At 43.9% G+C, this 11,875-nt stretch overlaps 1 protein-coding gene across 1 annotated transcript; it reads left to right on the top strand.

Annotated features, from left to right (window-relative positions):
- The first annotated feature begins 6,114 nt into the window (after positions 1–6,114).
- Positions 6,115–11,875, top strand: srm (spermidine synthase). The gene is made up of 8 exons (XM_083640903.1): positions 6,115–6,419; positions 6,804–6,924; positions 7,049–7,141; positions 7,275–7,428; positions 7,576–7,659; positions 9,174–9,319; positions 9,989–10,111; positions 10,533–11,875. The coding sequence occupies exons 1-8, from the start codon at positions 6,289–6,291 to the stop codon at positions 10,548–10,550; spliced, it is 870 nt and encodes a 289-aa protein (XP_083497029.1). The 5' UTR covers positions 6,115–6,288; the 3' UTR covers positions 10,551–11,875.

Below are 11,875 nucleotides of genomic sequence, written 5' to 3'. Positions count from 1 at the left end.
TGTTGCTATGGCAGAGTGGAGAAAGCTCCTGTCCAGGCATTTGGTGTTTGCCCTGGGCAGTGACAGGGCATGGTTGGGTGGGAGCCTCCGGGTGGTTCGACCTGGGACATGAGCGGGGGGTAGCAGCGCTTTCAGGTCTGCTGGGCACTTGGTAGTGTGCATTTTGAAAATAACAGTTGTTGCAGCAACTGTTCTGCGATGGCTCAATTTGGTGATGGCAAAATCCTTATGGGCAGAGTCCTCATCCACACCTATGATTTTAATTGCCTTTTTCTGGATATTATCCAGCTGCCTGAGAGTTGTTTGTGAGGCATTCATCCAGGCAAGGCAGGAGTAGATTCACAGGCAACACGTGATTATTTTGTAACAGTTTATTTTTTATTTTTGGTCTACATCAGTGGTTCTTCACCGTTGGCTCAGAAAAATAAAAAAGGTTTGACATGTTAAATCTTAAACGGCATCATAGAGGCCTGGAGACGAACATTATTTTCCTCTATTTTAATGACCGACTATTGAAGTGAAGCTACTCTATTCTGTATTGTGTCATAAGAAAAGGCTTTTATTACAAAACCATAAACATAACTGCTTCGTATATTTGAAATACTATGATTTTGTTGTGAGCCGACTCCGATTCCCTTTCCAGGTTATGAACCACTGTTGTAAATGTATTTTATTTATCAGGTTTTACTGCTTTCAAATGCCTTATGTAAGTTTTAATGTCTGCATTATGTCTTATTTTATTAGCATTATGTAGTGCAGCTTTAACCATCACTAAATTATTCTGAGATGTTTAGAAAGGAATTGATAACACTGTATTTGCAGATATATCCCTTTAATTTCTCTTGATTGCAACAGTGCAAAGTTACAGAGGTTTCATTCGGCTACATACAAACACTGAAGCAGGTAATGCAGAGAGACAGTGCATGACATTATGCTACACATACACACTGCACTAGACAGAACTACATAAACACATAGTGGCACCATTGTAGTCATAGCAGTATGATAGCAACTGAAGCCACAGTGGTCTCCATTAGTGCAGCTGTCCGGTGGACCAGTGAGGCAGTGTATGATGAGATGGAATGGTCCATTATAAAACGGTGTCTACACTGTCATTTTGTGCAGCTGTGGTGCTTGGGGATGGATAATTCTAGTTTTGCCCCATATCTGTCGCTGTTTGTGTTATGCTTCAAGTTGAGTTGATTTTTTTTAAATCATAATAAAATCATTACTTCTACATCATCATTACATCAACATTTGGACTATACGACACCTATTTTAGATGGTAAGATTGTAAAATTACAATGATAAGGGGGAAGTCCACCCACCCAAGCATCCAGAATCCCAGATTCTGATGGCAAAAGTCCAGACTGATCTTAAGTCCTGTCAGTCCTTTATCTCAAAGACCCTCATCCTCCCACGCTCATTTGCAATTCCCCACTGTACAACCAGCACTCCATCTAGTGGAGGATACCGAGGATGCAAGAGGGAACTGGAAGGCCACATTCAGACTTAATTCTCCAATGTGGGCAATGTTTGTTCTCTGTTCAATTTTTGTCTCATTGATGATGCCATCAGTGATGTTATAAATCACTGATTTCATCAGTGATCTCACTTGAGCAATTGTGCATTGTGACATCATCAGTGATGTCAACAGCAATTGGGATGTCATCAGGGATGCGGAGTTGTGACATCATCAGTGATGTCATAAGAGCAGGTGAGCCCGCACAGCGGTCGAGCTGCATAGCAGGCTTCGTATGCAAGCTGCAGGGCGAGCCTAGGAATCGAGCGCGCGAGATGCCTAGTTCTCCAAACTTGTCAGCTATTCCTGTGGACAGCATCAAAGCCCCAACCATTGCCCATGGAGAGGCGCACTCTTCAACAGTAAACTGCAGCAGAGGGTCTAGCTCAGTGATACTCAATTTGCGGCCCGCGGGCGCCCCCTGTGTGGCCCGCGAGGGAATTACATTTTTTTTTAAATACAGTGCACCTGAACGCAACATGCAAGATACCCGCTGAATAAGTGTCCAAATGTTCATGTCATTCCAGCCAATACTCCACTTCTGTTATAGCATTTCAGTCTGGAATATGGAATATCTTTCAATAATCTATGATTTAGCTGCTAAATTGTCATAAATTCATATTTTATAGAAGCGTACACACAAAAGAGTATCTTGTATGTTATTATCCAATATTTTCTGAGTTTATTTAACCAAAGCAACTAATTCATTCAGATTGTTTTGACCTTTATGGCGGTCTTGTGAAAGTATCAAATACTACAGATGAACTAAATCAGTGATTCTCAACCTTTTTCATATCAAGGACCCTCATTTAGTCCGCATCAGTACAATCCCCCATTTGATGAGATGAGAATATGGAGACTCAGCTTGGACACAGCTGAAACAGTTCACTAAAACATAATACAGGCTGATGTGACTACTGTGCACAAGAGTAGCATGGGTGAGTAGATTTGACTGAATTGTCATTTTTGGGTGCAACGTTATTCTTTTCATTGGCTTAGTAGTTGAAGTCTGAACGCCAACAGAGGGCTTGTTTTGTGGTTATTCTGGACAGTTTAGCGGTTCTGACAAACTCCAAAAAGTACAGTACCAACTGACAGTACATAGGCTAAAGTACAGTACCAACTGACAGTGCATAGGCTAGGCTAAAGTACAGTACCAACTGACAGTACATAGGCTAAAGTACAATACCAACTGACAGTACATGGGCTAAAGTACAGTACCAACTGACAGTACATAGGCTAAAGCATTGTAAACGTTATTATGGCTGGATAATAAAGGGGGAATGCTGTCTGGAAGAACCACTGAGATATGCACCAGCCTCAGAATTCAGGTTGAAACTTACGAGTTGTCTTGAACGCAGCATAGGAACCCGCCAGACGCCACTATGACATCACACCTCCATAGTGACTATGGCATAGGCGGGCTGTAGGCAATAAAAGGAGCACCTGGCCCAGCGACGTAATTTCTAGCTGACGTCTTTTCAATCACAAGAGTAGGAAGGATTAATAAACTTTATTAGACAAATAACCAGTTTCACTGTGTGGCGTATGACTCTATGATATGACGGGGGGGCATCAGTGACGTATATAGGATAGATAATCCCCCCATAGGGATTTCTACAGGAGCCATGACGTTGGTGGTGATCAGGGGAGCTGGGGGTGGGAGGACAAGACAACTGCTCCAGTGATGATGAACACATTGGTGGTGATCAGGGGAGGGGGTGGGGGGGACGAGACAACTGCTCCAGTGATGATGAACAGCAATGAGGATGACTTCTTTTTGGTGTTTTATGGCAGTTGGCATCCTCAATGTTGCATTATCGCCCTCTTCTGGATCCATCCATCCACTGTTTCAATGAGGATGACGTAGTACAGGGATACTCAACTTGCTTTGCCCGGGGGCCACTTACAAGTGCCTGGGCGGCAAGCTGGCGGTGCTATTTGACAATTTAGCTGGAGTTCAGTCAAACTTTATTTAACGTTAAGTTTTCATTGTGAATTAGATAATGGTCAGGGGGCCACTCTGCACCCTATCGCGGGCCGCATCTGGCCCCCGGGCCGCACGTTGAGTATCACTGACGTAGTAGCAAGCAGAGCCGTATAATAGAAGAGTTCCGACATCTCCATTCACTCCAATGGACCAGTTTTTTTCCAGGAAGTAGAAAGTGGAACTCTTCAGTAAAAAAAGCAGCACTGTCGAGTTGCATCAAAATAGACAGTGTTGTACTTTGAAAGGGTTTTTCATCCCTTGAAATGAATCAAATTGTACATTATCGGCTTTATTTTAGCATGCAAAAGTAGCGCGAGACCCATTCCTGGCTGTTCATTGGCTAATGATTCTTGCATTTTGGTCCTCCGCTGACGCCACTCTCTTACTAGAGGACACTAGTAGCAAGGGCTCTATATACCACCACCATCGCTTAGGTGATTGGCTCAGCCGATCAGGAGAGACAGAGATGTCCTTAGCTGATTGAATATTGGGAAATGGAGAAAGGGGCCGTTGTGATGTCACTAGTGATGTCACTCGAGCAATTGTGATGTCATCAGTGATGTCACTAACGAGTTACACACCCACAAGGGGCGTGTAGAGCATGGGGTGCATATATGATGCTGTAGAAGTCAGTCTATACTCAAGACCACACTAGTTCCACACTGTGACAAGACAGAGCACTTGAAAGTGACTATGGAAGAATCACACACTGAGGGACAAGACAACGACAACCCTGCCTCCACAGGAGTGACAGGTGTTACCGTGTCCACAACCCCAATCTACCAGACCAGCGGCCAGTACTGGGCACAGCAACTGGCCACTCCATGGACCGAAGGCATTCAGGGACGACACACTCTCACCACGGTCAACTATGCAGCCCTGCAAAGCCCCACCATGCATCAGTATGGCCAGACACCTGACGGCCAGGGCCAGCAGATGGTGCCCAGCGGCCAACTGCTCGTACAAGGTGCAGGAGATGGTCATCAAACATACCAGATCGTGATGGCCACAGCACCCACATCCAGCGCCCTGCCTCAGGCCGGAGTTAGGACCTCTAGCGTGGAACCGTCTCGGAGGGAAGTGCGGCGTGCAAAAAACAAAGAGGCAGCCCGTGAAAGTCGCCTGAAGAAAAAGGATTATATTAAAAGTCTGGAATTCTGCGTGGCTTCTCTAGAGAGCAAGAACGACGCCCTGATCGAAGAACTCAGAGCATTGCAGGGCCACTATGCCTATGTTAAAATGATTTAAACACGATTTCAGACGGCAGCCCGTCTTTATTGTCACACGAACACACTACAACACATGCATGCGGCCACTACACACACTCATGCTGACGGTGGCCGGTGAAATATGTCCTCTGCATTTGACCCATCCAGGCTTGTCCTTTCCTCCAGGGGGCAGGCCGGGAGCAGTGGTTGCTATTTCTTTCCAGCGCCCGGGGACCTTCATTGGACCATCATTGGACCAACTGATGTTGTCGTCACTGGTCGGATGATGATCTTCTGCATGTTTTTAGTGGGGGGGGTTATGTACGGAGGAACCCCCTGGGGGGTACGGGGAGAACATGCAAACTCCACACAGAAAGGCCCTTCCGACGAGATAGCCCACCTGGGCAGTAGGCACTGAAGATGTGGGGGGGTCACAACTCCAGCGCCCACAGCGTCCCAGGTGAGAATCGAACCCAGGACCTTCGAGCTGTGAGGCAACAGCGCTTACCACTGCACCACCATGCCCCTTTGAGGAGAAGATGAGGAGTGGTTGGACTTAAAACAGCACAGCTCCGGCCGCAGACAGTCCAAGGGAGGAGAGAACATGACCCCATCTCCAAAGAAGAAAAATTGCTGCATCATCTGTGGGCAGATGCTTCACTCAGCGACTACAGACAAGATACACAAACACAAACACACACACACACACACACACACATTTTCCATAAAATCTTTGCATTATCCTCATTTGCGGTGAGGGGGGTTATGTTCTGTGTGAATCTGTGTATGTATTTTGTAATTATGTAGGCTAGATGTTTGTGGTTGTTATGTTTTTCGTCCTCTATGTTAAAAATTTTAAATCAATAAAAAAAAACAATAAAAAATTATTATTTAAAAAAAAATCTGCATTTTGGGGATCTGATTCTGTGCTACAGCAGACGCCTCGCCCCCCAATGGCCGTAAAAAGGCACAAGTCTCTTTGGTCGGGAGCTGACCTGCCCAACAATATTACCTCTTGGCTTATCAATCATTGTCTACGTTTCCCGACCCAGTTTGAACACTTTACCGGTTGTTAGCTGACTTGATAACATGCAAGCACAGTAACGGCATTTAACGAAATTGCTGGTGAAAATGTCGGTGTTTGGAACACGTGGGATGATGGGATCTCTCAGATGATCTGTGTGTGGGGTAAACCATAGATATATCAACTATGCTAAATGCTGATGCTCCGTCCTTTCTACAGCCGGAGCACGATTCGGTAATCGGTAAGATACTATGACGATTGGCCAGGGAGGCGTGTGCATCCCGCCCACCCGGCCCGCTGCAGGCAGTTTCACGTGGGGTGTCCATATGGAACACGGGAAGGTTGTGTGAAGTCAAACAAACTATATATGTACGCGCATATCCTCCAATGCCATTGGTTCGTATAGATAACCTTTATCCTATTTGTCGGGATACGAATCAGCAGCTGCGGGTGTCACAAAACGCCCCAAGCCAAGTGTCAGATTTTGCAATCACATTGCCACTTGCAAACACGTTAATTTATTTTTCTGGCCGTGGTCGCAGTTATGGACAATATAAAAGATGGATGGTTTACGGAAACATGCACGTTGTGGCCTGGGCAAGCGATGAGTCTCCAAGTGGAAGAGGTCCTCTACCACAAGAAATCAAAATTTCAAGATGTTATGGTTTTTAAGAGGTGAGTATCCTTACTTGGGCTAGATAACTTGGCTACCAAGCTATGCTAACTAACTATTAGCGTTAGTTAGCAATGGGCAGCCTGACCATAGCGTCAGCTAACTGTAAAGTTGATCGTTGCTGCTAATACTTGTGATTTGTTCCTTTTGGCCCAAGTTTCTGTCAATGAGCTCGCGTTGGCAACAGACATTATAGGGGGGGTCTCGCCAGGCTTGTTAAACAGTAACGTTAAACGTTAATGACAGGCTAACAACAACAGTGGCTAACATTCATGTACGTGCTACACAGCCAACAAATGCTAACGTCACCCAATCTGTACCGTTAGCCAGTAAGAGGTTAACCAAGTCTCAACTCAGTCGCGCATATACTGTGCTGTACTTTACAGTAAAACCTATGGGAACGTCCTGGTGCTGGATGGAGTTATACAGTGCACAGAGAGAGACGAGTTTTCCTACCAAGAGATGATTGCTAACCTTCCTCTCTGCAGCCACCCCTGCCCCAAGAAGGTATTTACTCACACATTTATTGTGAGAGAATCCAAGAATCAAAACTCCCATCACCTGACAAAGATGAGTTATGATTGTGTGTGTTCATTCATGGTAACGTTAGCTGTCACCCATCCCTCTGCAGGTGCTGATCATTGGTGGTGGAGACGGCGGTGTGCTGAGGGAAGTAGTGAAGCATCCCCTGGTTGAGTCAGTGGTCCAGTGTGAGATAGACGAGGTGTGTGTGACAACACTGACAACAAGGAGTCAGACTTTTCTCAGCAGTCTAGAATCTAAACCAATTAAAAAGCGGTTTGTCCCATACGGCGCGTGAGCGATGCCTGTTCATCTCAATGTTATTTGCTGTGTAGGACGTCATTAATGTGTCCAAGAAGTACCTCCCAGGGATGGCCAAAGGGTACTTCAGTCCCAAGCTCCTCCTAAATGTCGGAGACGGCTTTGAATTTATGAAGCAGAACCAGGATGCCTTCGACGTCATTATAACAGATTCGTCAGACCCTGTCGGTAAGTCGTCATCGGTCAGTGCTAGTGTTGTGGTTTGTGTTGTTAATATCTTTCTCGTCAGTGCTAGTGTTATGGTTTGTGTTATTAATATCTTTCTTGGCTAACTATTAAAACTCTGCGATCTAAATCCTCTTGTGTCTGCTGCAGGCCCTGCTGAGAGTCTGTTCAAGGAGTCTTACTATCAGCTGATGAAGACCGCTTTGAGAAAGGGTGGGATTCTTTGTTGCCAAGGTAAATGACAAACTTACTTGCAAATGCATTCGTGGACATGCGCCTCGCTATCTAGAAGAACCGATTACCCCACAAACCTCCACTCGCTCTGGCAGCAGCTTCTTCCTTCTGCGCTCTCTTTTCGGTTTTGTTTCGTTCTGATGCCGGCTCTTGCTGAAACAAAGGACGCAGCCACACTCTTCTGCCAATCATATTCCTATAATCATTCAGTCATCTACTATAATAACCGCTGTTGGTGGAGATCAGTCTCTTCCATCTTCACAGTTGCTTGGTAAACAGGGACTGGGGAGATAATTCGAATTATGCTGTACAAAATGTGACACGCTGGACTGGTATAGAGAGCGAGAGAGAGTGTAGAGAAGAAAAAAGTGTGACTGGAATAGAGAGAACGAGAGAGAGTGAAACAGGCAGAGGCTGTGTGGGTTGGCGTCTACGTGATTGGCCACTGCAAAATTTGAGTCTGTTAAAAAAAAAATCCCACCGCAGGCTGTTACGTTTTTTGTTTGTTGTTGTTTTTTTCGCAATCCCCATGCAGCGCCCACCACCACCAGCCTTTAACGCACTACCCCCATTAAAATGAATGAATGAATGATTTTATTTGACATCATAAAATACAATACACAGAAGCATACATTATTAAAATACACCAGGATTAGCGCAAGAAAGTCCTAAGACTTCTGTGGAAAGGTGTCTGTAGCTGAACTTAGGGGGACATAGTTTATCAGCAGCCATGCTGCTATTTTTGAAAATAGACATTGGTCATTGAAAGTGCTTGAATTGAGGGTTTTTCCTCTTAACGGCACAGTTGAGAAGTGTTCACACATTCAAGCCTCTCCCTGTTTTAATTGTTTCTGTGAAGCCTGCTAGACTAGTTCTCATTATAAAACTCAGTGTTGTAACAGTTGTTGATCCATGTCAAACTAGGCCGTGTTGGGTCATTGAATTTGGGGAATTGGGCTTTGAAAGTCCTTGGATTTGATGTTGAAGACTGTGTGGGAACCCTGATGCTGTTACTCACTATACTTGCTATGTGAATGTCATATATCACTATCACTTTGTAGCAATTAGTCACTTAAGTTGGACCTGTGTGTGTGTGTGTGTGTGTGTGTGTGTGTGTGTGTGTGTGTGTGTGTGTGTGTGTGTGTGTGTGTGTGTGTGTGTCATATACAGTGAGTGTATATAATAACACTTCTTCCTTCCTCCACTGTGTGATTCAAATGCTATTGACATTAGCTGAATCCTGTGCTATTGATTTCTGGGATATTCAAGTTGGGGTCCCTATTCGAGTTGGCCAACAGCACTGGTGGTGTTACCAGACTTGTTAAATATTGATGGCTTTTATTAACTCCAAGTAACTGTTACGTTTCCATTTGTCAAGTCTGTCTCTCCCAAGTCTGTCTCTCCAAGTCTGTCTCTCCCACCTACGGTACTTCTAAGATAGAATAATGCAAAAAAAAAAAGGCTTGACAGGAAATGAACATGCCGTTTCTTGTGCTCTTCTTCCTGTTCCACAGGAGAGTGTCAATGGCTCCATTTGGAGCTGATAAAAGAGATGCGCACCTTCTGCAAGACCCTATTCCCTGTGGTGGACTATGCTTACTGCACCATCCCCACTTACCCCAGTGGTCAGATTGGCTTCATGCTCTGCAGTCAAAATCCAGTGAGTGTACTTGTCATTCTCCATTTGGCATCCCTCACACACCTCATTCTTGCTGGATTGCCTAATATGCCAAATGGCTCAACTGAAATCCTATAGAGAGGCAAAGTGACCGCCTACTTCCTGCTTCACACACTGTACCAGAGATTTTCATCCGCCATTTATTTTCCCATACACATTTCGTAAAATGCGTATAAAAATAGTTTTACTGGTTCAAACCAAATGGTACAGATATATTTAGAAACGGGAGAGATCGCATAACATTTCACTGGGACCAAAACGTTAAAAAAAAATGAAGAAAATATTTTTTCTATGTTTTTTTTTACTTTTGGTCCGAGTGAAATGTTCTATGGTCTCTGCCGATTATAGCGTTAGCTGAACCGTTTGGTTCGACGAAGTAAAACTATTTTATACGCTTTTTTTACGAAATGTCTATGTGAAAATAAATGGCGGATGAAAATCTCTGGTATAGTGCTGAAGCAGGAAGTGACGTTCCAATTTGCCTCTCTATTTCATGGCATTATAATATGGCATTATTTATATATATATATATATATAATATATATATATATATATATATATATATGGCATTATAATGCCATGTCTGCTTCTCTTTGGCTCTCGGCAATGTCTATGGAATGACTAAAGTCACCCTCTTCGCTTTTGAAATAGGAAACAAATTTCCGGGAACCGGTGAGGGAACTGTCAAAAGACGAGGTGGAAAGTATGAACCTTAAATATTACAACCCAGAAATCCACGGGGCATCATTCATCCTCCCTGAGTTTGCAAGAAAGGTAAACATCATTAAAATGACGACTCTCTATTGACTGGTTGACTTTAGAGATGCGACAATATATCGAAATTCAGTATATCACGATACAAAACCATGTGACAAAAGGTATCGTGGGGCAATAACATGAATTGCAATATTAACTGAAACCGCTTGCCCATCACAATTTCACAAGGTTTCTATCAAAATGATAGGATTTTCACTTTGTAATGGCATTTTACAATAGTTGTTTTACGTTCTAGCAAGCCAATTCCATTGCTAGAAATATGTGTGGCTGAGGAATAAACATAATTCTGCACACTTTTTTATTCATGAAATCGTATTGAATCGTGAACCCCATATTCGTCCCCGTCCCCAGTTGACTGTATAATGACACTAAAGTATCTCTTATCTGCTGCGTGCTGCACGTTGTCTCTCTCTGACAGGTACTTAGTGAAGCGTGACTGGCAGCAAGGGACCTCCCTGTTCATCCTGGACCTGGCTCTCTGACTACACAAGTATCACCTCGTTCCCCCCAGCTGCTGCATCTCCTTAACCCTCGACACTGTCCACCTCCGCTGGGGAGAGGACCCTGTCCTGTCCACCTCCGCCGGGGAAAGGACCCTGTCCTGTCCACCTCCGCCGGGGAGAGGACCCAGTGATGATTTGATGAGGAGGGGCCAACAAACTCTTAGTGGGTAGTAGAGGGGTGGGGGGGGGATGAGTTCTACAGAGAAAGTGTTAATTCCTTCCAATGGTTCCCTCCTTCCAGTCTTACATGCTTTTTGTGTGTATTTATTTTTTTCAGGTATCTCCGGTTGTTCCTCTTTTCTTCTGTAACAGTCTTATCTTGTCGCTCATCTCTTGAGCTCTCGTGGAGAACATGTTGGGCTGAGTGGGGAAGGGCAATGCCATCACACCCAAACCCTTACCCTCTAAAGCAATGCATTGTTAACCCACAATTAGAATAATTTAATCATAGTGTGAGTGTAACACATTGCTACCCTTTATATTGGTCAAAGTTTGATTTCAATTAGTGTTTGCTCATAGGGAAATACAAACTTAACCTCTGTCATAAATGTACAGCAAGAGTACTAATGTGTCCTCTAAAACACGAACCCAATAGTGCCTGGGATTGGTTGTTCCATTGTTGAAAGAGAGAGAGAGAAAATACTGTGTCTCCGTCATACTGTACCAGGCAGATCTAGTGGAATGCTCAGGTCTCAAGATTTGAGAAACCTCCCTTTAAAATGTCAGTGTTCGTCATCCATTTAAAACCATATATGAATTCAGATGTTCTACATTGCTTATCAATTAGATATGGGCGACTTTACTATTATAGTATTGAAATGGCTGCACCTAATATTGAGGTCACAACTGTAGTGTTGGCAGTTTTATAATCCAACAAATGACTTTTTCACATATTATGTTGATGTATCACCTCATACTTTGCAGTAAAGTTAGCTGGTATGGTAAGCCTATACATATACGCTGAAGGTTTACTGTGTGATGCCACGAAGTTCTTTGTGAATGGATGCCCTTCTGTTCAGGGTGGTACGTTTCTTTGTTGAGCTATTAGCCTTACAAGCTTCCAGACTGTACCTTGATGAATTGTGATGTTTTTTAGGGAATGGCATTGTTATGAGAATAGCTGTTGTGAAGTACTGAAAATGGAAGTATCACAGATCTATTATCTATCTGTTGTAAATTCACGTTGAATCTATGTCGGAAAATAGTGTCAAACCTGAGCAATGGAATCATGTTTTTATAAGAATTATGAACTAATAAA

The sequence above is a fragment of the Poromitra crassiceps genome (genome assembly GCF_964638095.1).
Source record: "Poromitra crassiceps genome assembly, chromosome: 8".
Lineage (NCBI taxonomy): Eukaryota > Metazoa > Chordata > Actinopteri > Beryciformes > Melamphaidae > Poromitra > Poromitra crassiceps.
The sequence above is the reverse complement of the archived record's forward strand: the minus strand, read 5'-3'. Positions and strand labels throughout refer to the sequence as shown.

Bases quoted from the DNA above. Each gene is read 5' to 3' on its own strand.
- srm (XM_083640903.1), top strand. From the start codon at position 6,289: ATGGACAATATAAAAGATGGATGGTTTACGGAAACATGCACGTTGTGG. The intron at 6,420-6,803 runs GTGAGTATCCTT...TGTACTTTACAG, and splicing joins GATGTTATGGTTTTTAAGAG to TAAAACCTATGGGAACGTCC. The intron at 7,660-9,173 runs GTAAATGACAAA...CCTGTTCCACAG, and splicing joins TGGGATTCTTTGTTGCCAAG to GAGAGTGTCAATGGCTCCAT.